Source organism: Coregonus clupeaformis, unplaced genomic scaffold (genome assembly GCF_020615455.1).
Source record: "Coregonus clupeaformis isolate EN_2021a unplaced genomic scaffold, ASM2061545v1 scaf0005, whole genome shotgun sequence".
In the NCBI taxonomy this organism is placed as follows: domain Eukaryota; kingdom Metazoa; phylum Chordata; class Actinopteri; order Salmoniformes; family Salmonidae; genus Coregonus; species Coregonus clupeaformis.
The window spans coordinates 237,555-262,956 of NW_025533460.1; the positions used below are offsets into that span (position 1 = coordinate 237,555).

The 25,402-nt window shown below is 42.8% G+C and overlaps 3 protein-coding genes across 7 annotated transcripts; 2 read left to right on the plus strand and 1 right to left on the minus strand.

The window, feature by feature from the left end:
• Nucleotides 1–3: 3 nt before the first annotated feature.
• Nucleotides 4–16,996, minus strand: LOC121577818 (syntaxin-16-like). 5 transcript variants are annotated; one of them, XM_041891733.2, is made up of 10 exons: nucleotides 16,605–16,996; nucleotides 15,679–15,708; nucleotides 14,663–14,674; nucleotides 14,397–14,504; nucleotides 11,596–11,736; nucleotides 7,987–8,149; nucleotides 7,649–7,737; nucleotides 1,709–1,852; nucleotides 1,504–1,584; nucleotides 4–1,350 (listed from the first exon to the last, which is right to left on the minus strand). In XM_041891733.2, exons 1-10 carry the CDS (start codon nucleotides 16,683–16,685, stop codon nucleotides 1,249–1,251), a joined length of 951 nt encoding a protein of 316 aa, XP_041747667.1. In that variant the 5' UTR covers nucleotides 16,686–16,996; the 3' UTR covers nucleotides 4–1,248. The 5 variants fall into 5 exon arrangements, with proteins under 5 accessions (XP_041747667.1, XP_041747662.1, XP_041747668.1 ...); XM_041891728.2 differs by having other exon boundaries at nucleotides 16,554–16,996; XM_041891734.2 differs by lacking the exon at nucleotides 15,679–15,708.
• A 209-nt stretch (nucleotides 16,997–17,205) lies between these two features.
• On the plus strand, nucleotides 17,206–19,589 carry LOC121578576 (EEF1A lysine methyltransferase 3). Its single transcript, XM_041892944.2, has 3 exons — nucleotides 17,206–17,669; nucleotides 17,846–17,957; nucleotides 18,234–19,589. The coding sequence occupies exons 1-3, from the start codon at nucleotides 17,505–17,507 to the stop codon at nucleotides 18,629–18,631; spliced, it is 675 nt and encodes a 224-aa protein (XP_041748878.1). The 5' UTR covers nucleotides 17,206–17,504; the 3' UTR covers nucleotides 18,632–19,589.
• A 589-nt stretch (nucleotides 19,590–20,178) lies between these two features.
• On the plus strand, nucleotides 20,179–25,402 carry LOC121578802. Its single transcript, XM_041893175.2, has 3 exons — nucleotides 20,179–20,484; nucleotides 20,771–20,883; nucleotides 21,277–25,402. Exons 2-3 carry the CDS (start codon nucleotides 20,801–20,803, stop codon nucleotides 25,400–25,402), a joined length of 4,209 nt encoding a protein of 1,402 aa, XP_041749109.2. The 5' UTR covers nucleotides 20,179–20,484; nucleotides 20,771–20,800.

The window sequence follows — 25,402 nt, forward strand, 5'->3', positions numbered from 1 at the left end:
GACTTGAGCAAACAAAGAATTCTATACTGAATTTAACATGAAATGGGTCACATCTTTCCAAAAAACAGGTCCATTCTTCATAAGAAACAGTAGAGTAGTGTTGATTTTGTAGTGGGATCGGCAAAGTAATTTCTGAGCACAAAGGCTTGCATCACATTGTTCATTCCAACACAGGCTGCCATAGACACAATTTAGGCTACTCAATACATCTTTGCCATATTAGACAACCTTTCACCTTTTATACAATTTGAATTCAAAATAAATAATTATAATTTCATATTATACAGGAGACAGTAGTTTGACAGACATGAAACCAAACATCAGTCTTTCGATATGTGCAAACTGTGAGAGGTATAAAATACTAAATAATAAACTCAACTGATGTATCAGTTAGCGATACCGAACAATATAAAGGGTCGTGAAACAAGAGAAAGCAGTCATCAAGTGATCTAAAATGTGCAACATCATGAAAGACACTGCTGTTGGTACAGAGACATGAATTTAGGATGGTCAAGTACAGCTCTGAATCCAAAAGGAAGTTTTGGTGATCAATGAATCAGTATTGTAGTTCTTCAGTCACTGAGAGACACAAAAACCCTTGTAATTTCTCCCTCTTTAAAAAAGGAAACATGATAAAGCAGAAAATGAAACAAATGCACAACGAATCAAGTGTCTGCAATGACCAGGGTCCGTAAAAGCAACACCACGAGACACAAATGTTCATAGACATTCAGTATTCACCTGTGCAGTAGCTGAGTTGTCAGAATTATTCTCTTGGAATAACAGACATGGGAAAGCAGGGCTTACAACTATAGCTTACAATAAAACTGGACAGATGATGCTTACTATCACAAGAAAACCACTTATTTTCTCCAAAAACAAAGCAAAACGTATGGCCATGACAATCAGTAGTCGACCACAAGGAAATTTAAGGAGTGTTTTTTCTGTGTTTGTTTGTAGCAGTACCATGACACATGGAGGATATGTTCAAGAGTGTATTGGGGCAGACAGTGGGCATGTGTGCAGGCCTGTTCCAAAGTTAAATAGGAACTCTCCCTGGCTGTCCTCTCTTAAGGATCATGCATTCAACACATCTCCATGAGCCATACAGCGAGAGATTTTGGAAGGGTGATTGGAAAGTTGGACAGGTAGTCAGCATTGTTTGAAGTACAGAGAAGACCCTCATACAAGCACACATATGCACACCAAACAGACACACAGACATACCAAAAGCAAAGGAATGCATCACTAGAACTTTGTCCCAAATAGAATAAGTATTAGAACAACAACTATAACGGTAAGGATTAAAATGACCAGCATCTTTCGGTTTTTCTTCTGATACTGTTCAGCCTGAAAGAAATCAGAGAGAAAATGTTATAATTAAGTTTGCGGGCAAGATAACATATTTCCCCTTGTCGTGGACATCATCAATTGGGCTTCGTTTTAACCATTGTGCACTACACACATCTGAAACATCAACAATCTTTAACGTTGTGTCCTCACCTTTTGTAACTGTTTCAACCCCTCTTCTGTTTTGACACACGATTGCTCCACATTGAAGTCAATTCTGTCAAGTACTGTGCCCTGATATTGGACAAAGAAAGAAACAATCAGTTGGGAAGACATAAAGCCATATATCCATGGGCCATACTGACACATGATGGTGTTGTTATGTTTCCAAACACTGAATAGGGTTTCCCTCACAGACCTGTTCCACCACCATTCCAGCCAGGTCTCGGAAAATCTCATTCAGGTCAGAGATGGACTGGACTATCTGTCTGACCTCTCTCTCGCGTTCCTCCACCATCACTGTGTTCTGCTCTACCAGGACCAGCTGGTCATCTGTAAACCCCTGGGAGAGATCAGAAATATGGGCTCACTGAATAGAACTTTGTCTACGTTCCAAATGGCACCCTATTCCCTTCTGTGGGGGAACAATTGTTTTGTTACAGTCTAAATTTACTATGAAAATGCTTGAGTTGAATAGAGCTATTCACTGGTAATTTCCCCTGCTGTCCAGTAACTCTTATAAACTGGAAAATGAGTTCTGCCTGATCCTTGGAACAAGTTATTTCTCAACACTTCATAGCACACTACTTTTGACCAGGTTCTCATTGCACCTTTCGAACTGATTACACAATTGCATTGCTTTAGTAAACGGCTTGGCATTTTATTGCTTATCTCACAGCAAAAGAGGAATCCTTTAAAAATAAATGTTATTTTGCCCATCTCAGGAAAAGAAACTGAAGGTATGTAAACGTTTTGGTGGATGTCCACATAAATCATGTGGTATCAGATGAATCAGAGGAGTATTGTTAAAATGTAAGGGTGACTTCCTGTTACATCAAAATAAAGCACAACAAAGAACACAGGGTTTTTTCCTCCCCGCCGATTTTCATGAGGCTTCAACAAGTCAACTTAGTGAAACTCACATTCTTGTTAGGGAGCGAAGGTTATTTATAATAAGGGTTACGTGGAGAAAATCTGACCTCTCTGAAATGAAAATGGATGGCCCTCCCTTCAACATAATATATTTTACCTAAACCCTCCCTGAACGCTTGAAAAAAACAACAAAAAATAATTAAAACAAAGTGGATAGCAGAGAACATGTTTACCTTTTAACCTCACTTCTTGGACAGACCAGAGCCTTAGATATGCAGTTTTAGAAACTGTTCTTCGTACTGTATGCATTACATGGAAACGCAGGAATTTTGAAGGTTGTGGGTTCGCAGACCACCATGGACAAGAGTAGGGATGGAAAGATCTCCTTCATAGTAAAAGCATTGCATTAATCTATCATTTTATTTGCAGGTCAGAGAAAAAAAAAGCCTTTTATAAACATTTCATGCAATTATATTTGACATATTAGCAGAATCTTTTTTAATACCACACAAATGACTGAAATTACAGTCTAAGAATGGACATCTTATCATATTTCTCCAATGCCAAATCAGTGCGTCTTGTTTGCAATTAAACTGTCCCTGTTTGCAAATAATGAAATCTGAGACGTCATTAGGAATCTGAGCATGGTACCTTCCACCCCAGACAGAGTAGGTAGGCCTACCGATGCAGAAAAATGTAAGCTTTAACGGCTGGCTACTCTTCTTTCAAGGCTTAACCCAAGTGTTTCCCTAAAAGCTGTCTGGGTTTAAACATCTTCTATTGTACAGAAAGTGAATAGTTTAAATCAATTGATAGTGACAGAATTTGATTACTTTCCAAGTAAAGTACATGTTTTGTCTCCTCGGCTATAGAAGGTTGTAGCTCAGCCTCAATGTCAGGCGCTGTTATAGATTACTTTATATAATCGGATCAGTTTTATTTTCTTTAAAATCTTAAGCTAACAAGGGGTAGGCCTATGCTTTTTACCATTTTCTTTAATAAAAAAGTAGGCCTATGGCATACCCTCTCATACCCCCTCAATTCGAGTCTTGGTTTTAACTTAACAGCCCTTCACTGACACTGAGGTAGGCTATTTAAAGAGTGCATGGTGGGTGGAGCACGCCCCCATTCTCATCGACGGGGCTGTAGTGGAACAGGTTGAGAGCTTCAAGTTCCTTGGTGTCCACATCACCAACGAACTATCATGGTCCAAACACACCAAGACAGTCGTGAAGAGGGCACGACAAAGCCTATTCCCCCTCAGGAGACTGAAAAGATTTGGCATGGGTCCTCAGATCCTCAAAAAATTCTACAGCTGCACCATCGAGAGCATCCTGACTGGTTGCATCACCGCCTGGTATGGCAACTGCTTGGCCTCCGACCGCAAGGCACTACAGAGGGTAGTGCGTACGGCCCAGTACATCACTGGGGCCAAGCTTCCTGCCATCCAGGACCTCTATACCAGGCGGTGTCAGAGGAAGGCCCTCAAAATTGTCAAAGACTCCAGCCACCCTAGTCATAGACTGTTCTCCCTGCTACCGCATGGTTGATTTGGAGGAATTGACCAACAAATCTATGGATATAGCATCCTAATTTCGTAGGCCTACCTCTTATTTATTAAATAGGAAGAAATAAGCTACAACACAAAGCCCTCTTGTTGTTAGTAAAGTGTAATTAAAATGAAGACTGTTGAAATGAATTATAGCACTAACTCCAAAAAGTTTTGGGACACTAAAGTCCATGGAAAATAAGAGCACCTCCTCCCAACTGCACTGAGGCTAGGAAACACTGTCACCACCGATAAATCTACAATAATCGAGAATTTCAACAAGCATTTTGCTACGGCTGGCCATGCTTTCCACCTGGCCACCACTACCCCGGCCACCAGCTCTGCACCCTCCGCTGCAACTTGCCCATGCCACCCCCGCATCAGACAGCTGATGTTCTGAAAGAGCTGAAAAATCTGGACCCCTACAAATCAGCTGGGCTAGACAATCTGGACCCTTTCTTTCTAAAATTGGCCGCCGAAATTGTCGCAACCCCTATTTCTAGCCTGTTCAACTTCTCTTTCGTAACGTCTGAGATCCCCAGAGATTGGAAAGCTACCGCGGTCATCCCCCTCTTCAAAGGGGGTGACACTCTAGATCCAAACTGTTACAGACCTATATCCATCCTGCCCTGCCTTTCGAAAGTATTTGAAAGCCAAGTTAACAAACAGATCACCGAACATTTCGAATACCACTGTACCTTCTCCACTATGCAATCCGGTTTCTGAGCTGGTCATGGGTGCACCTCAGCCACGCTCAAGGTCCTAAACGATATTATAACCGCGATCGATAAAAGACAGTACTGTGCAGCCGTCTTCATCGACCTGGCCAAGGCTTTTGACTCTGTCAACCACCGCATTCTTATTGGCAGACTAAATAGCCTTGGTTCCTCTAATGACTGCCTCGCCTGGTTCACCAACTACTTCTCAGATAGAGTTCAATGTGTCAAATCGGAGGGCCTGTTGTCTGGACCTCTGGCCGTCTCTATGGGGGTGCCACAGGGTTCAATTCTCGGGCCGACTATTCTCTGTGTATATACAGTGGGGGAAAAAAGTATTTAGTCAGCCACCAATTGTGCAAGTTCTCCCACTTAAAAAGATGAGAGAGGCCTGTAATTTTCATCATAGGTACACGTCAACTATGACAGACAAAATGAGAAAAGAAATCCAGAAAATCACATTGTAGGATTTTTTTATGAATTTATTTGCAAATTATGGTGGAAAATAAGTATTTGGTCAATAACAAAAGTTTCTCAATACTTTGTTATATACCCTTTGTTGGCAATGACACAGGTCAAACGTTTTCTGTAAGTCTTCACAAGGTTTTCACACACTGTTGCTGGTATTTTGGCCCATTCCTCCATGCAGATCTCCTCTAGAGCAGTGATGTTTTGGGGCTGTCGCTGGGCAACACGGACATTCAACTCCCTCCAAAGATTTTCTATGGGGTTGAGATCTGGAGACTGGCTAGGCCACTCCAGGACCTTGAAATGCTTCCTTCGACCTTGAGAAGCCACTCCTTCGTTGCCCGGGCGGTGTGTTTGGGATCATTGTCATGCTGAAAGACCCAGCCACGTTTCATCTTCAATGCCCTTGCTGATGGAAGGAGGTTTTCACTCAAAATCTCACGATACATGGCCCCATTCATTCTTTCCTTCACACGGATCAGTTGTCCTGGTCCCTTTGCAGAAAAACAGCCCCAAAGCATGATGTTTCCACCCCCATGCTTCACAGTAGGTATGGTGTTCTTTGGATGCAACTGGAACGAACTGCAAAAATCTCTGAAGCTGGAGACTTTTCTCCCTTACTAAATTTAAGCGTCAGTTGTCAGAGCAGCTTACCGATCACTGCACCTGTACACAGCCATTCTGAAATTAGCCCACCCAACTACCTCATCCCCATATTGTTATTTATTTTGCACCCCAGTACCTCTATTTGCACATCATCTTTTGCACATCTATCATTCCAGTGTTAATACGAAATTGTAACTAATTTGCACTATGGCCTATTTATTGCGTTACCTCCATAACTTACTACATTCGCACACACTGTATATATATTTTCTGTTTGTATTTTTGACTTTATGTTTTGTTTACCCCATATGTAACTCTGTGTTGTTGTTTTTAAATCGCACTGCTTTGCTTTATCTTGGCCAGGTCGCAGTTGGAAATGAGAACTTGTTCTCAACTGGCTTACCTGGTTAAATAAAATTAAATAATAAAAAAAAAAAAAAATTATGCCTACTTGAATTTGCCTACTTTCAGCACCATGGGCTGTCCATTTCCGATTGATTGTGCCGCGGTTGCTGCTACAAGTTTCAGCACCACAATGTAAGTTACTCGAATCTGGCTTATTGTGAGGTCAATAACTCTGATAAATACATAATGGGCAAGAAACATATTGTTTTTAATAAAAATCTATTATAGTAGTACAAGGTATCAAAGTTGACCTCTGGTACACATCATCTTCGCGCTCTCCTTCTCAAACTGAACAGAACATACACTATATGCTAGTCCGCGTGCAATATTTATAAGAATTTCATAAATTACAAATTACATGAACCTCCCTTTAAAAAAATACTAAACCCTCCCCTTGATGGAAATTGAAAAAGCATGACCCTCCCTAATTTTCCTCCAAGTACCCATTATGTAAATTCCGATCCATCCCTTACTAAGTGAATTCGGGACGTCAAAACGTTCAGACACTACGGAGGCTCTAGTCTAGAGCGGCCAGTTAAATTGTGTTAAGACATTTTTTACTCTATAATGGTTAAATGAGGGAGAAATAGAGGCATTGTTGCAATAGTTTGTGAGAGGGAAACTTATACTATCATCTTAAAATTGACATGTTTAATTATTTTGCCATATTAACTTATATTGTGCTAATTTCCCTAATGTGGACAGTTTGTGTTACTACTGTACACAAGCTTGCATTTTCACCTCATAAAATATTGTGGAATTACACGTCCTTTTTACCGCAGATTGGTGATGTTCTTCTACCCCCCCCCTTTACTCCAACCCACCCCCCACAAAAAAAAATTGTAAAGTGGTTATCCCACTGGCTATAAGGTGAATGCACCTATTTGTAAGTCGCTCTGGATAAGAGAGTCTGCTAAATGACGTAAATGTAAATGTAAATGTTAGTATAAAAGTTTATAGTCATCACGATGACATAAGATCGATTGCTTAAAACAGATAAATATCTTTGGTTTTGTACCGTTGATTTTGTCACATGCGCTGGGGTGCGCAGGACTTCGAACGCAGAGTTAATTAGTGTGTTTAAAAGGCGCTGTTTAGATTTTCAATATATCACAAACTGTTTCTGCAAATTGGTTATCGATTTGGACACAAACAGTTTTGACATTGGGCTATTTATCAAAATGTCTTGTCAACAGGAAGCAGCGACAGCATCATTTTCAACTTAAGTTTTAAGAATATAAATGGAACTTTCAACATTAATTTCCAATGGTATTGTACTTAACCAGGTAAAAACTGCTGAATGTGCCCAAAAACATGCTGTGATTGATTTATTTTGATATACCAGAAATCACCAAAACTGGTTTGCCCTGCCTACTGTATCTTACATTCGCAGACAAAAACATGCATTTCTATATTATATATAATTTATTACACCTGGATATTATATTTTTCCCGAGAGACATATATAAGCACCGATGCTGATCAGGGAAATGTCAAAATACACTGTCAGTTCCAAGCTCACCCTGTCATATAGTGCTATGTCTTCATCCTCCTCCATTAGAGGACCGGAGTCAAAAAAGTGCTTGGATCTCTCCTCACGATTCTTCATGCCTGTAACAGAAAACATCAACATTATGACAATAAAAGAGACATGATGAGGGTGGAGGTGAAACCAAAGACGAGAGAAATGAAGAGTGTGTGTGTTTGGTGTATGTGTGCAAGTTCGTGCAAGGAGAGAGAAGTGAGGGATGGAATATGGAAACTAATGGAAAGGAAAAAATGAAGATAGCTGCGAGGTGTAGGAGTAAATACAGTAACAAGTGAAATACCACCATTCAGTTTGAGTGAGTGCTCGCTTACGTTTCAGGTAACTGGACTGTGTGTGTCTGAAGTTGGTGGACAGCTCCTGCAGGCTCCCTGCCAATGAGGACACCACGTTTCTCAAAAGCCTCTCCTCCTGCTCTGTGCAGTGGCCACAGCGAGACTGCAGACCTGTCACCGCACGCTGACACCGGTGGAACATCTACACACACCAGCAAAGGAGAGAGCACTCAATATATCTTTGCCATATTAGAGAAAAACATTTGACCTTTGTTCAATTTAAATTCAAAAATAAATAATGAACATTACACTAGTGATGTACGGGTTGACTCAACCCACAGTTCCCGTGGTTATATCCGTAGGGCGGGCGCGTTTAGGGTCATTCAATATTGTGTGGATGAATGGCGGGCGGGTGGCGTCAGGTTGAATAAAGAGAAAATAAATCCATAAATGTATAATTCTTGTGCAATTTATATCTATAGGCTACATTGAGGTTTTTATTTCATTATTTTTAGGCTATCTGGCATTAGTGCGTAAACTTTACGCGTGCCAAATAGCCTACATGCCAATCACCAAACGCTTTTGGGAACGGGCAGAAAAAGTTAATGTCATCCACTGAGGCAAAAAGGACAATGTCAGAGAAATAAGAGAAAAGCTGCGAAATGGAGAGTTGAAAATAAAGAGAATGTTTGGGAAAGATGGTAAAAGAGGACGATAGCAGTGCCTATGCTGTGTGTGATGATTCTGAGGTGCTATACAAATTTGACAGTCACAAGACGGGAACTTCAAATAGGCCTATGGCACGTCAAGGGAACTGTAGCCTACTGGGGTAGATGGGTGAAATGGAAACTGACTGTAGGTCTATAGCCTCTCACATAGTTTTAACATTAACTCCTGCATAATTAAGCATTTCTTGCTGTAAAGTGATTCACTAAATGTACATTTAGACTTGGGAACAGGAGTAGATAAATATTATTTGTTTCAGCATCTTGAGAGAATGCGAATGAATGTGCAGTTAGGGACTGTCTGTAGAGGTGCTATCTTTAATCAGCATCATAAAAGCTGATAGTATTTCAACCACATAAAATATGCATCCAGGCCAAACTGAAATCTTATCAGAAACGTGTTGCGTCGTTTTCACAGCTTTCTATTTCCTTACAACCTGTCAAACTGACGTAATTTGGAAATTTTGCAAAGAAAGAGTTATTGCATTTTCTTCCCGGTCCCTAAATGTCTTTGCTCCACGAAAGAAGCAGCGATGACAGAAAACGTTATACCGACGTCAACTAGATTAAAGCATTCATTATAATTTATTCTGGTGAGGAAGGGTTTATTTAGTCTTCTGGGGCAACATATAATGACAGAAGAGAAGCTGCATGTTTCTAATTATAGACAAGTTGACTAACAAATAGCCTACCAAAATGTCAGAAATTATAAGCAGAAACATATCTAAATTATACAAGAAAAATTCCTGCACCTCCTGTCCAAAAATTTTTTGTAAATTTTTTTTAAAAAATCGGTCCGCCATCTGACTGTAGCCTACAGCGCATTTTCTATATTTGCGGGTTAGGGTCGGGTGCAGGCCTCAGATTTTCACTTTATCATATGTTGTTGATGGGTTATTAGCAATTGCGGGCAGGTGCGGGTGAACAAACAGCTGACCCGCACACCACTAATCTACACAGACCAAAGCAAAGGAGAGAGCACGGCAGAAAAGCTTACTGAAAAAAAATACGTTCTTATTCTACTATATAACAAGAATGGCCACAATGGTTGACATATTACATCAGCAGGCTGCATACAGTGAAGGGAAAAAGTATTTGATCCCCTGCTGATTTTGTACATTTGCCCACTGACAAAGACATGATCAGTCTATAATTTTAATGGTAGGTTTATTTGAACAGTGAGAGACAGAATAACAACAACAAAATCCAGAAAAACGTATGTCAAAAATTTTATAAATTGATTTGCATTTTAAATTAGGCAAATAAATATTTGACCCCCTCTCAATCAGAAAGATTTCTGGCTCCCAGGTGTCTTTTATACAGGTAACGAGCTGAGATTAGGAGCACACTCTTAATGGGAGTGCTCCTAATCTCAGCTTGTTACCTGTATAAAAGACACCTGTCCACAGAAGCAATCAATCAATCAGATTCCAAACTCTCCACCATGGCCAAGACCAAAGAGCTCTCCAAGGATGTCAGGGACAAGATTGTAGACTTACACAAGGCTGGAATGGGCTACAAGACCATCGCCAAGCAGCTTGGTGCGATTATTCGCAAATGGAAGAAACACAAAATAACTGTCAATCTCCTTCGGTCTGGGGCTCCATGCAAGATCTCACCTCGTGGAGTTGCAATGATCATGAGAACGGTGAGGAATCAGCCCAGAACTACACGGGAGGATCTTGTCAATGATCTCAAGGCAGCTGGGACCATAGTCACCAAGAAAACAATTGGTAACACACTACGTCGTGAAGGACTGAAATCCTGCAGCGCCCGCAAGGTCCCCCTGCTCAAGAAAGCACATATACAGGCCCGTCTGAAGTTTGCCAATGAACATCTGAATGACTCAGAGAAGAACTGGGTGAAAGTGTTGTGGTCAGATGAGACCAAAATTGAGCTCTTTGGCATCAACTCAACTCGCCGTGTTTGGAGGAAGAGGAATGCTGCCTATGACCCCAAGAACACCATCCCCACTGTCAAACATGGAGGTGGAAACATTATGCTTTGGGGGTGTTTTTCTGCTAAGGGGACAGGACAACTTCACCGCATCAAAGGGATGATGGACGGGGCCATGTACCGTCAAATCTTGGGTGAGAACCTCCTTCCCTCAGCCAGGGCATTGAAAATGGGTCGTGGATGGGTATTCCAGCATGACAATGACCCAAAACACACGGCCAAGGCAACAAAGGAGTGGCTCAAGAAGAAGCACATTAAGGTCCTGGAGTGGCCTAGCCAGTCTCCAGACCTTAATCCCATTGAAAATCTATGGAGGGAGCTGAAGGATCGAGTTGCCAAACGTCAGCCTCGAAACCTTAATGACTTGGAGAAGATCTGCAAAGAGGAGTGGGACAAAATCCCTCCTGAGATGTGTGCAAACCTGGTGGCCAACTACAAGAAACGTCTGACCTCTGATTGCCAACAAGGGTTTTGCCACCAAGTACTAAATCATGTTTTGCAGAGGGGTCAAATACTTATTTCCCTCATTAAAATGCAAATCAATTTATAACATTTTTGACATGCATTTTTCTGGATTTTGTTGTTGTTATTCTGTCTCTCACTGTTCAAATAAACCCACCATTAAGATTATAGACTGATCATGTCTTTGTCAGTGGGCAAACGTACAAAATCAGCAGGGGATCAAATACTTTTTTCCCCTCACTGTATACTGTAGGCCCTTATAAAAAGGCACAAATGTAAACATGTACAAGTCTTAAATATTTTTAGATCATATTGTCAAACAAAGAGCTCCATTCATAACAACAATAGTTAGGCACTCCTTATAGGCGGTGGCTTTTCCAGAAGGCCACTTATGAGGTGTGCCACCTTTTGCCTCAGCAGGTATCCTAGGTGATAATAATAGTAGTGACTCTTCAAAGTTCGTTCAATGGGGTTTCTTGTATGGACTCCTCTGTCACTGACCAACCTGTGTGATCTCCTGAGTAGTGATTTCTATGGCATGCTCTTCTTCACTGCTGTCATCCAGGGTGGGACGGTTCATGTGCTTATCATGGAGGGCGGCCAGCTCCTTCATTTTCTGCCGGACCCGTGTGATTTCATACTGAATCTGAAAGCCCACGCAACCACAGGATTAACACAGATGCACGAGAGAACAGCACATGCACTGAAAGCTCCAATAAAAATGCAATTTTAAAGAAGACTAACACAGGATCTTGGAATTTGGTATAGGCTAATATTAGTAGGCTGACATTTTCTGAAGTATCTATAGCTCAATAGTTTCATTATGGTGGTGAAACTAGGCATATGTAATAGCCTAAACGTAAAGGATTAGTTCACTATTTTACAACTTGTTAGATTGTTCCTCACCCTGAAAGTAACTCCATATTTGGTTAGATGTTACTTAAAAGGCGATTTGACCATTAGAAAAAAAACAAAAAAGACATGCTCACGTCCATTGATTGTTAGCTTGTGGTGGCTAAAGTAAGCTGACGTTTGTAGTGGCTGTTTAAAGAAAACTGAACCATGGATTAGTTTATCCTGACCCCATAGACTACTTTCAGGATGAGGGACCATCTAACATCAAGTTGTAAAATAGTAAACTACTCCTTTAATAAGAAAGTCCTCAAAAGGAAATTGGTGGAGAGATCTCTGATGAAGTCTGGAATAGTGCCTTACTTAGAGTAAATGGAAGCTCCTCTTGTGCCCGGCTCAGCCTTATACAGTTTAAGGTACTTCACCGTATCCATTTCATTAAGAACAGATTGTCCAAATTCTACCCAAATATGAATGGTACATGTGACAGGTGTAAAAGCTCCTTGGTGGACTTGACTCACATGTTCTGGTCCTGTCCCCGTCTGGCAGACTATTGGTCCACTTTATTTAAAACCCTTTCTGAAGCATTTGATATAGAGTTGCAGCCTAGTGCAGAAAAGGCTATTTTTGGACTACCAAACAACAATCCTTCCCTGACCAATAGACAGCGAGATGCCATTGCCTTTTCCTCCCTGTTGGCCTGCAGAATAATTTTATTGGATTGGAAATCTATCAATCCTCCCTTAGCCTCAAAGATTGGTCGAGGGGGGACAAAAAGGGGGAAAATGTACAATGTCTTTAAATTTGTATCTTTCGTTCACTGTGAATAAAAATATGATATATACAGTGTATTCAGACCCCTTGACTTTTTCCACATTTTGATACGTTAAAGCCTTATTCCAAAATGGATTAAATCATTTTTTCCCCCATCAATCTACACACAATAATACCCCATAATGACAAAGCAAAAACTGGTTTAGACATTTTTGCAAATGTATTAAAAATACAAAACTGAAATATCACATTTACATAAGTATTCAGACCCTTTACTCAGTACTTTGTTGAAGCACCTTTGGCAGCGATTACAACCTTGAGTCTTCTTGGGTATGACGCTACAAGCTTGGCATACGTGTATTTGGGGAGTTTCTTCCATTCTTCTCTGCAGATCCTCTCAAGCTCTGTCGGGTTGGATGGGGAGCGCCGCCGCACAGCTATTTTCAGGTCTCTCCAGAGATGTTCGATCGGGTTCAAGTCTTGGCTCTGGCTGGGCCACTCAAGGACATTCAGAGACCTGCGTTGTCTTGGCTGTGTGCTTAGGTTCATTGTCCTGTTGGAAGGTGACCCTTCGCCCCAGTCTGAGGTCCTGAGCGCTCTGGAGAATGTTGTTTTCATCAAGGATCTTTCTGTACTTTGCTCCGTACATCTTTCCCTCGATCCTGACTAGTCTCCCAGTCCCTGTCGCTGAAAAACATCCCCGCAGCATGATGCTGCCACCACCATGCTTCACCGTAGGGATGGTGCCAGGTTTCCTCCAGACGTGACCCTTGGCAATCAAGCCAAAGAGTTCAATCTTGGTTTCATCAGATCAGAGAATCTTGTTTCTCATGGTCTGAGAGTCCTTTAGGTGCCTTTTGGCAAACTCCAAGCGGGCTGTCATGTGCCTTTTACGGATGAGTGGCTTCTGTCTGGCCATTCTATCATAAAAGGCCAGATTGGTGGAGTGCTGCAGAGATGGTTGTCCTTCTGGAAGGTTCTCCCATCTCCACAAAGGAACTCTGGAGCTCTGTCAGACTAACCATTGGGTTCTTGGTCAACTCCCTGACAAGGCCCTTCTCCCCCGATTGCTCAGTTTAGCCGGGCGGCCAGCTCTAGGAAGAGTCTTGGTGGTTCCAAACTTCTTCCATTTAAGACTGATGGAGGCCACTGTGTTCTTGGGGACCTTCAATGCTGCAGACATTTTTTGGTACCCTTCCCAGATCTGTGCCTCGACACAATTCTGTCTCGGAGCTCTACGGACAATTCCTTCGAAACTCATGGCTTGGTTTTTGCTCTGACATGCACTGTCAACTGTGGGACTTTATATAGACAGGTGTGTGTGCCTTACCGAATCATGTCCAATCAATTGAATTTAGCACAGGTGGACTCCAATCAAGTTGTAGAAACATCTCAAGGATGATCAATGGAAACAGGATGCACTGGAGCTCAATTTTGATATTTTTAATACATTTGCAAAAATGTCTAAACACATGTTTTCACTTTGACATTATGGGGTATTGTGTGTAGATTGATGAGAATTATTATTTTTAAAATCCATTTTAGAATAAGGCTGTAACGTTAAAAGAATGTGGGAAAAGTGAAGGGGTCTGAATTCATTCCGAATGCACTCTATAGAAAAATCAAATATCCAAACTTCTCATACTGAAGTACTGTAGAAAGCATGTGATTGGTTCTTACCTCATCTACCCCATCTACCCACTTGGGTGGCAGTCTCTTGGTGACTCCGATGGCAGCTTCTGGGTCCAGACTTATCCCGGAGACCAGGGCCATGCGGTCATCAGCCAACTGACAGGAACATCACAGATATTACACAGCATATCACTACCCATTTCAAGCATTGTTGTTTGCAGACTTTCCATACAACGCATGGTTTATTTCCCCCCCAGAAAAATAGGTCCTTGTGACTAATAGTACAGTTTGGATAAGAGGAGATTGGACAGTACCTCATCAAGCTCCTAATGTGATTGGCAGACCCCAGCGAAGTCCCATCCAATGAGGAGAGAGGGAGAGGTGAAATGACGTGAGACAGAAGTAACAGTAAGTGAGCCCCTGACAAAAAGCAGTGATCAGCTTCACACAGACATTTTGCATGCAATGTCACAGATACCGTTTAAAGAGGGATCATACAAATGTTCCAAAATGTCTCATTTTGAGTCACCAGATTCTGTGACTGACCATTTTTTAACATTTTTATATCAATCGAGGTTCTTAAAACCTGTAAAATCACTCTTTTAAAAAATGTAGGTCAGTCTTTGAGAAATCTATGCTAGGCCTAAATACATTGGGTCAGTGAAGTGTGACATGAGTGTGTGTGTGAAGGCAAAGATATAGGGCTAGCCTATGTCCCCGATTCCCAAATGATTATCCTAACCACAGAAGCATTTCATATAGGCCTAGAGAAAGGAAAGATGCAGGCCAATAATTAGCATTATAACAGGATTTTGATATGCATGCAGATCACTCAGCATGAGCACACAGAACACCATACAAGAGAAATAATGCCATAAAAACAAGGAGGAGCACCTAAGCTATATCAATCATAAACTCAAAGCCTAGTAACCACTGGATTTGCTCTTTGATCCAAACAAACATTACCATTCCCCAAAACACCAGACGACTGATTTGTCTTGTAATGAATTGGGCCTAACGCTTCCTCTTCAGATACGAACAAACATTAACTTTTTTAAAATCATTTTTGTTGCCGTTGGTGCTGTCAGTGCCAGATCAATTCTGAGTAGCCTATCCAAGCTACTATCCACAATTAGGTGGATGAAAAGAAGGCATTTCAATGTCTGGATTTAAGATCTACTTCGAAGCTGCTAGACACAATAATGGTCCCACAGTCAAAACACCTTCGAGCCCAAAAGTAAGAGGGTGAATGAAAGAGGGACTGAAAGGGAAAACTGTTTAGAGTTTTGAAACTATGCAAAATAAATAGGCTAAGATATTATAGACTTACATAGACAGCATTTGTAAAAGGCCCTGCATCCTGGTCAATAATGAAAAATAGAAAATATATATCAGTAACCAACAGTGCAAACTAGGTATTCTAAATGACCATACACAAATATCTTAGTAACAACTAGGCCGAGGCTATATTAATGTAAAGTTTGTCAAATACCTTTAAAATAACAGTTTAACAACCCAATACGAAGCACAGGATCAATTAAATCTAAAACTGAGAGCAAAGCACCATCTAAAAGGGTAGGTTTGAGAAAGACATGCAACTCACTAAAAAGCAAAAAAGGGCACACACTATAAACAAACACCTCATTAAATGTAACATGTCAACTGTTACATTTGACCATCTGTTTAACAAAAGACAAGCCAACTCATTCCAGCATGCACTGTTATGACTTCTTTATCAAGTACTGAACATTGCCCCTAAATTGAATTTCATGTTCTACCTTTATCTAAACTTTTAATTCATTTCTTACTCTGACAAATGCATTGTTTCAATTGATGTAATCATGTCAAAGGAATATGCACGCTCTTTGATTATTGGTAGCAAACTGAGCTGGTCAAATGTGTTGGCTAGACAGGAAATGCAAGTTGAGGGCATCAGTACTCCAAATGCATGCCTCTGTGACATGACTCAAGCCAAAGCAAATGTGCGCATCTAGCTTGACAGCGAACTGTACCTAGCTGCTGCGTTCTAGCTTGACAGCTAAACGCAGAAAGTAGCCAACATCAGATTAATGTTTGGTAGATGGCCACTAACTAGTTAGCTAACGAGGAGACTTAATCAAGATACGGTTAGTTTATGAATGTGTTAGCCATCATCACACACACATACATCAAATGTCAAATCCAGACGATTAACGTTAGACTCACCGCAGCATTGCTACGTGTACTCAGAGTACGACGGGGGTCGTATGTACTCACTTGCTCAGCCAATATATGCCGATTTTGGATTGCATTGTTCCGCATTAATAAGAAGGCATCGGTCAAGCGCCTAGTTGCCATGATTAATTTACACACGAAGGATTGGCAGCTATCAAATAACAAACCGTAGCGCACAGTGACTACGACGACAACCTAGCTAGCTAGCTACAATGCAAGGAAAGTTAGCGAACTCAGCTAGCCTGCACCGGCTAATCGAAGGGTTCTTCCCCTTTCTATCTTCACAATAACATATAGCTTGTTCGCTTTCATGAAGTACATAAATAAAACATAAAATATGACGGATGTCGTTTGTCTTCAGTGAAAAACGTAATGAAGAGAGGGTCGGTGTTATGGCCTCATCTACGTGGAAAATATAAATACACAATAAGAGCTTCGTGACCAAACACTTCCAGGTCAACAATTTCAATTTGAATTGGAGACCTCTATCAAAGAGAATAGATTTTTAAAGCTCGATAAAACTGAATCGAATCATCATTGATAATATTTTATTTATTTTCATACTATAAAATGTTATATTAATAAAATAAATACATAAAAACGAGAAAGGTGTTCTTTACCGGGTCAATCCCACAAGGTTTCAGTTCACCGATATTTTGGAAGAGTTTAAATAATGAAGACAATCAAGGATGCATGATACATAGTTCTGCATTGTATAGTATTATATTGAAATAAAAGCATTGCCATCTATAAAACAGAGGAATATATTCGTTTTTAAAGAGAAAATCTAATTCACGAATGTCAGTATTAGCGCTACCCCCAACTACAACTATCAGCGAACAGGAACGTCCCCATTGGAAGCTCTAGCGCGCATGCTTCCTTGAATGCGTAGCTAATGGCTAAGGGTAAACTACATAAACAGTCTAACCATTTTTATTTACAATGACAGAATATGGAGAGGAAGAGGGATTCATGTTGCCTGTAGATGACGGTTTATTTGCTGATACATTTTCTGATGATAGCGTGTACAAATTCATCGGTCAAGAGTTAAAGATCAGCCAGGTGTTCAGCGCCAACCTCGGCGTGGCAGCGCCAGTGTGGGACGCGGTAAATTCACGATTGGCTCCTTAGTACACGCTGGCTACATTGCCTACATTTATTCTGCACATTATGAATAAAGCTTTATTGGTTATGTAGTAGTGCATTTAATACAGTATTGTTATACAAGGAATGCAATGAGCTGCCTGTTGTATTTACTGTTTGTCTTACTGTTGGTTAAATAGGCGCTTCATCTATGCCGCTATTTCGAGGAAAACTCGCTCAACCTGAAGGGAAAGCGCATCATTGAGTTGGGCGCAGGGACTGGCATTGTTGGCATTTTGGCAGCACGTTTGGGTATGTTGGTTCATTCTTTGTCCGTCCAGTAGAGGTCGGCAATGTCGATTTTCAGTAGCAGCCACTGTTATTTCAATAGCCTAGTCATTATTATTTTTATTTTTTAATAGCCTTTTATAGATTTTTCATTGCCTTTCCCATCACACTGTTCCATCCTGTCACACACACATTAGCCTACAAATGCACTTTTCAAAGGTTTTGAAACACTACAATAAAACATTACAAAATCACAAACATAATCATAAGGTGTATTTACCTAATTTCCCACTGTTACAGGAGCGGATGTGACCTTGACAGACCTCCCCCTTGCTGTCCCACAACTGCAAAGCAACGTATCAGCCAACATGCCGTCCTCCGGCTGGCCTTCTGTTGCCCCCTCCGTCCTCCCCCTCTCCTGGGGCCAGGACCAGCACATCTTCCCCATGGACTGGGACATGGTACTGGGTGCAGACATTGTGTACCTGGCTGAGACTTACTCCCTCCTGCTGGACACACTGGTTCACCTGTGCAAGGATGGGGCCGTAGCGTACCTCTCATCCAAGATGCGAGGAGAGCACGGAACACCTGGATTCTACAGAGACACTCTGCCACAGAGGTTCCATGTAAAGCTGGTGCACCGCGACCCCACACAGAACATCAACATCTACCGCGCTACTCTGAGAGGGAAGCAGTGACAGAAATGAGACTGGATAGGACTGGGAGACTGTGATGGACTGTAAAATAGGTTTAGACTTGGAGGAGAACCACACAACAGTGCCTGACTCTCTGAACCCTCTGGTTAAGAGGGAGTCTTCTAGATATCCTCTCTGAAAAAACTTTGTGCAGGTGCTGGTACGAAAGAATAGGCAACTGACACAAAAGGCTCCTCACTCTGATTTTAGTGCTCCCAAAAGTGTTATTAATAAACAAAATATAGACCAATAGGTCATCATCTTGAATGAAAAGATCTGTATGGTCTAGTAAGAAACAGAGATAAAATAATACTTTTGTGGGCAGTAAAAGTATTTTCCTGTCTTTGTCAGGTTACTACAGTCAAATCAAGTTGTGTTTGATCCGGTTTGAGGACGTGCTATATTGTACAGGTTGACGGGGTTGATTACTGGGAAAACGTTGTTTATACCATCCACTTGCAGAACTTTTCTGGCAACATTGACAGATTCTGCCCCCCCTCCCTCCGCCTGTACGTACTTCATCCCCTCACTCTCCTGCTCTCTGCTGATGTGCAGAGTTTCTGTTTAGAAAAGAAAAGCCTGTTTGTTCCGCTGGAGAGTTTCAAAGAAAGAGAGACCGGCCGTCCTACCCCCCCTCCACCTCTCTCTGTGCTATAGCTCACCCGACAAAACAACAGATCCCTATCTATATTCACAGTCTGCTCTCCACCAGTGGTCCACAGGGTCCCCATACAAGAAACTGTCATTCATTGTGCGTGTAATAATCCTTTGATCAACATTGTAATGATAATGCCCAAGCAAGTTGTACAAAAAGTAACCTGTGGTACAACATAAAATACAATGTTATGCGTTAATTTCCTATGCCTATGGTGCCTGTAAGATACATTATTTCTTTTTCAATTATCAAATGATTGATTGAGAAGCAACACTTCTGAGAAATAAAGTTAAAATGTATACAACTTTTTCAGCAACATAATCTCCTTGTCTGCTTTGTCATTGATATAATTGATTACATGTTGTAATGCTTTTTTCCTTTGGCTTGCAATGTCAGTCACTTTTAAGCACATCAGCCATGTACACACAATGTGAAGCGTGCCAACCCTCTGTGTCATTTCAGCATTGTACAAGCAAACATAAAAATCAAGGTATTTAGGATGACATCATTGGAAAGATATCTTGTACAGTGTCATCCTTAAATCCTCCACCACTGCAGTCCCTAATCCTCAATCTGACCCCAAAACGATCAGTCCTTAAATCCCAATAAATTATATTCAGGATCCTTAGGGCGTCTCTAATCTAAACCCTACCCTTATCCTAACCATAACCCTTACCTAACCTTAACCCTTACCTTAACCATTTTTTATTTAAACTTAAATCGGGTAGAGACGTCCCAAGGATACCGGATAGCAAGGACCGTAAATTCATGGCAGACAGCCTTTGTCGCCCCAAACAATTAACTTCAGCCAAAAAACGCTGAAGTAAGCATTTGGGAGCAGCCATAGTATTTTTTTACCAGCTGTGTCACATTGGTCCGTGTGTATGTACAGACACAGTTTTTGTTCCCACTTCTCTCATCCTGCTATCCGTCAGCCCAGGGAATGTGACTGAGTGGGGAATGTTTGTTGCAACCAGGAGTGTGCCTCTTAAAATAATTCCACTGTGATGTTTTGACTGGGAATGTTGGCTGTGGACGAGGAGGATGCCCTCTCTGGCGGTGACGGGGGAGTGAGTGTGTGTGGCACGAGGAGGGGGTGATCAATAACATTCTCTTTTTAAAACAAGTTGCCCAGTTGGCGTGGTCATCATCAGACCATACCCTAAAAGCAAGGACCTTCATCCAGACGCACTGACCAGCGGTATGTGTGATATGACAGTCATTGGATTATTAAATGTGCTTTCAGTTTATCTTATTTAATATTCATACAAATTCACACTTGTTGGTTTAATCTAAAGTTTGACTTTTGTATGCAAGTCTGGACTATAAAAGTGTAGTTTTCTACTTCAACAGTGAAATTGCATCTCATTTGATGAAATAGAGAAAACATTTTTCAAAATGCTAAGAGCTATTCTGTAGTTGAAAAGGCATATCTACATCAGGGATAGAACAATAAAATGTATGTTTTTCCTCTACAATAATTTTAGGAGTTAGTCCCTGGTTTCAAACCTCTTGTGATGCAGTTCTGGGCTGGGAGTCAGGGGCAACCACCCATGTATGCTAAATTTGGGACTGTTCCTGGACAAAACTTTGCACATGTGTGAGTTCAGTTCACTTTAAGCTGTTTCAAAGTGATATTGTGTTTGTCTCTGTGAAAGCTTGCCAGGTGAGAAACGTAAACAAATAGCTATATAGTCTGCTTAGTTTGTTTTCATGTCTCTTTGTTGGCAAACAGAAGTAGAGCAGAATATTCATAATCCTAAAAAAAAGAAACCTGCCTGCAATAGTATCACATAAAGATCATGTAAATAAGGTTGTTTGTATTCATACAAAAATATATTTCACTTACAAGTGAATTTACTACATGCAATATTTTCTTTATTGTCTATATGGGTTATTAGGTGTCCTTGTAACATGCTACTACACTGTGTCCTGCAAAGCTAGGTATGGGGGTAATCTCCATGTTTTGTTTTCCACCCTATTATTTCCACAGATATCAGGACAAGCACCAGGCAGCAGATTTTCAACCATACCAGGGCAGGGAGCCCAGTTGTTGGACAGTACCAGGTTCTAGGACCGGAGGGGTCCTACAGGACTATTCCAACTGGACTGATCAAGGTCTATCGCCCTCTGGCCCTCATTTCCCCTTTGCTCTAGACAGCCAGCCCCGACAGCTCCAGGGCTCAAGGGACTATCAGGCTCAAGAGAAGAGAGAGAGGGAATGGTTGGTGGGAGAGGCTCATAGAGCAGCAGCTAGGGAGAGGGAAAGGGAGTGTGAGAGAAGGATGCAGAGGGAGGGGTGGCAGAGGAGGTGGGAGCCCTGTAGTCCTGTCCGCTACAGGAGGGAGCCAGCCAAGAGAAGTCTGAGCGACAGTAGCTATCGGGAGCTGGAGGCCTGGGCAGCCCGCTACAGCCACTCACTCCCCAGGAAGAGACGCCTGGAGGCAGGGCTGTGGGGGGGGGCCCAGGGGGTGCCGGAGAGTGAGAGAATCCTGGAGAGAGAGTCATGGGGCAACAGAGGTGGAGCAGAACCCATAGCATGTGCAATGCATCCAGCGGGACAGTGGGAGAGGAGGGACACACAGCAAACTATGCGCCACCGCTTGTCTGAGCCGGTCATTCCTTATACAACATGCCCATCAGACACCAAGGAGAATGAGACAAGCTACCAGAAGAGGGTGTTAAGTCAACCTCCAGGCTACATTCCACCTCCGCCTTATAATGCCCCACATAACATTTCACCAGTAATGCAACATGCTGAGAAACATACCACTAAAGAAGCGATGGCTTCTGTGTATGCAGGGTGGGATCCAAGAGCTAGCAGACACAAATACTGCACACTGCCTACTCCGAGGAAGCAAGACTACTCTGTACTAGACTTTCATAGGGAAAGAGGAGGGGGAGATGAGTTTATGAAAGAGGAGTGGAAGCAGAGGACCTGGTCTGATCCTGGAGGGCATAGGCAGCAAGGACATGTTGTAGTTGGTCAATGGACAGGCTTTCCAGCCCATCCACAGAACATGCCAATCCAGTCTGAAAGCCTCTCACCTCTGCTGCAGTCCCCACAACAGCCTCAGATGGCCAACCTCAGTGAGACGGCCTACCACAGTGCCAACACAGAAAGGAAAGTCAGCCTAAAGAAAAGGAGAGGAGGGGAGACCATATTTTGCTTGGTGTCTCGCATGGGTGAAGTGGCAGGGTTGTCAAGTTCTCCTGAAGAACCACTAAAAACCCTTTCCCTGCCACTCTTCACCACCTCACCTCTGACAACTGTGTCAAACAGTGAGTTAAGCAGGGTATCTAGCGACCTAGAGGAGTGTGGTGCCAGTAACGAATCGCATAAGCTTGCAGATGAAGTTGATTCAGGTGTGCCATCACTCCAGCATGATTCCAGTGCTTCAGCCCAAACCTCTGTCTCCATCAGAGACAGGAATCTCAAACCTAAACTGAAGGGGGCGCTAGACTGGATGGGAAGTGAGCAAGTAGCAGCCCACAGGGATGAGCTTCTCAGGGCCATTCAGAGCAGACCAAGGCTTCAAGGAGAGGAAAGAGACCTCCAAAGCCTACCCAGTACAACAGACAGTGAAGTTGCCTTGACAGAAGGCACCCAGGTTAATGCTTCATCCCCTGTATCCAGGAGAAAAGGGATGCAAGCACTGGCTCCTGTGTCAGTCAAGTATCCCTTATGGAGGGAGCCTAGTTACATGGGCCGAGTCAAGAGTGACTATCCCTCACCTAACTATTTGAAGGGTACCTGGGAGGAGGGCGAACCAGGTAAGAATCTGAATGATGATCGTACAGAAAATTGCCCTGATGCTTGCAATCATCCTCTTGATGTTGAAGTGAGGCGATTGGAGCTCAAGAGAGACACAGAGTCTGATGGTAGCAGTGGTCTTCTGGTCATCAACGCAACTTGTGTTGTAGTCAGAGTGGAGTTCATTTTCCCTCCTAAAAAAGAACATGTCCAGTATTTGTGCTTACCAACTCCTAGTGACCCACCTGTGCCTGATCTAGACCCGAGCTCCGCTATCCCAATAGATAACCAAGTCAAGGAGGATACTACACCTGATCAGGGCATTGATATATCAGCCCAGATCTGCCCCCTGTTAGATAGTGAAGAGCCTGTGAGTGATTTCAAACCCTCTGACACAACTGTCACTGAAAAAGACTTGCCTCAGCAGATAGAGGAGACAAGCCAACTCCCTGAATCGCTCTTGCCCTCACCTTCGATCCCTGACAATGAGACCTGGGAGGAGCGTGCTGAGAGGATTTTGGGGATCCCTTTTCTGAACTCTAGCGTTCAGGATAAAACAGAAAAGGATGAGATGCCACAGCCACCAAAAGATGAGAACAATGACGCCTTTGAGTGCCTTCCTGAGCCAGTGTCAGAGGCATCGCCTGAGATTGGTCTAACTGAAGATGATATTTCTGCTACAGACACTACTGTCACTTTAGATGACCAGTCTGCACCAGATATAGTTGCAGAGCCCAAGATGGAGCTGAGGGAACAAACATTTGATGTCTCTGTGGAGAACTCCAGTGACTGTCTGCCTGACGTAAAGGTTATGTCTTTACGAGAGACAGATAGCGCAAACGAGCCTCCATTCGATCCCTGCCAGGAAGCAGGTCAATTTGGTCCATTTGGTGATGATGGTTTCCCCCCACCCATCTCTCAGTGCCTCAACCCACCTCTAAGTTACCCTGATTCTCCCCCACACTTACCTTTAGATGCTACCTCCCCCTCTAATTCAAGACCCCCCTCTTCCTCTCATCACTTGTTGACTTTACCCTTCCAGTTCATTTCATTATCTCTCCCCCCTGAGTTTAACACAGATCCCCTGTCTCTCCCTGAAGATCCACTCTCTCCCTCAGCTATAAGCTTACCCCGTCACCCTGATTTCCCTCCTACTCAACTCTCAGACTCCATTTCCCTGTCCCGATTCCCATCTCCCCCTCCCTCTCCCCCAGTCTCGCTCTTCCCCTCCAGTTCTCCCCCTCTATCTCCCTCGGTCCCACTCTCCCCCTCCAGTTCTCCCCCTCTATTTCCCTCGGTCCCACTCTCCCCCTCCAGATCTCCTCCCCCTCCAGACCCCTCCTCTAGACCCTGGAGCCTAGAGATACTGGCCGAGGCCTTTACCCCTGTCCTGTCCGCATCCACCACACCCACCACACGTATAGAGGAGCCCCAATACCCCAAGTCCCTCTGGGATGCAGTGAAATGCATCCGGAAGCACACAGCCCCTGACTCAGAAAATGAGGAGGAGGGAGGTGAGCTGTGGGATCCAGAGAGTGCTGGTGAGGATGGTGCTGCACTATGCAAAGAATTTGATTTGAGCATTGGGGAGATGTTGTTCCAGAGTAGTAATAGCCTGAGACAGGGGATCATTTTCAGCACTGGCGGAAGCTCCCTTGAAGTAGCAAAGGACTTAGAGGTGCAAAGGGATCACAAAGAGGGACACATTTTGGTTACGTCAACACAGGATGAAAAACGCTGTGAGAAAGAGCCCAGCGGGCTGGCTGAAGATGACACGCTCTCCTGCAGCAGCACAGACAGCCACGGCTCAGGGGACACGGTCATCATGGGGGCTGAGGGAGAGTCTGACTCTGAGACAGAGACTGAGGAGGAGACAGATTGTGAATCTGAGATAATCAGTGAGGAGGAGCCTGACACCAACGTGGAGCACTGTGTTGCTGAGGGAGAGGAATGGAGCTGCACTGTAGGCCTAAAGAGATATGTTGTAGTGGAGGGGGAGGGAGATGATGAGAGAGACAGGGAGGTGAGGGACACAGCTGAGCCTTGTCAAAACAAGGGGTATCTGTCTGAGACACAGGTGACAACACTGCAAATTGAGGAAAGGCATATGGTAGAGAGTCAGAACGCTGGGGAAGGGAGAAACTCTGAGGGGGAGGAGAGCAGAGGTTTGGTCAACATAACCACATCTGAAAAGTTATCTGGTGGGGCTATGGGTGACAAGGGTCAGTATGGATGCATGACAGTAGAGGGGATAGAGGAAAGTGATAATGGGCAACACCATAACAATGGTGAAACAGTTTATAGTGCACAATGCACTGAGGTGGTGGAAAGTGTTGAGGAGATGTGTAGCAGCAATGTGGCATAA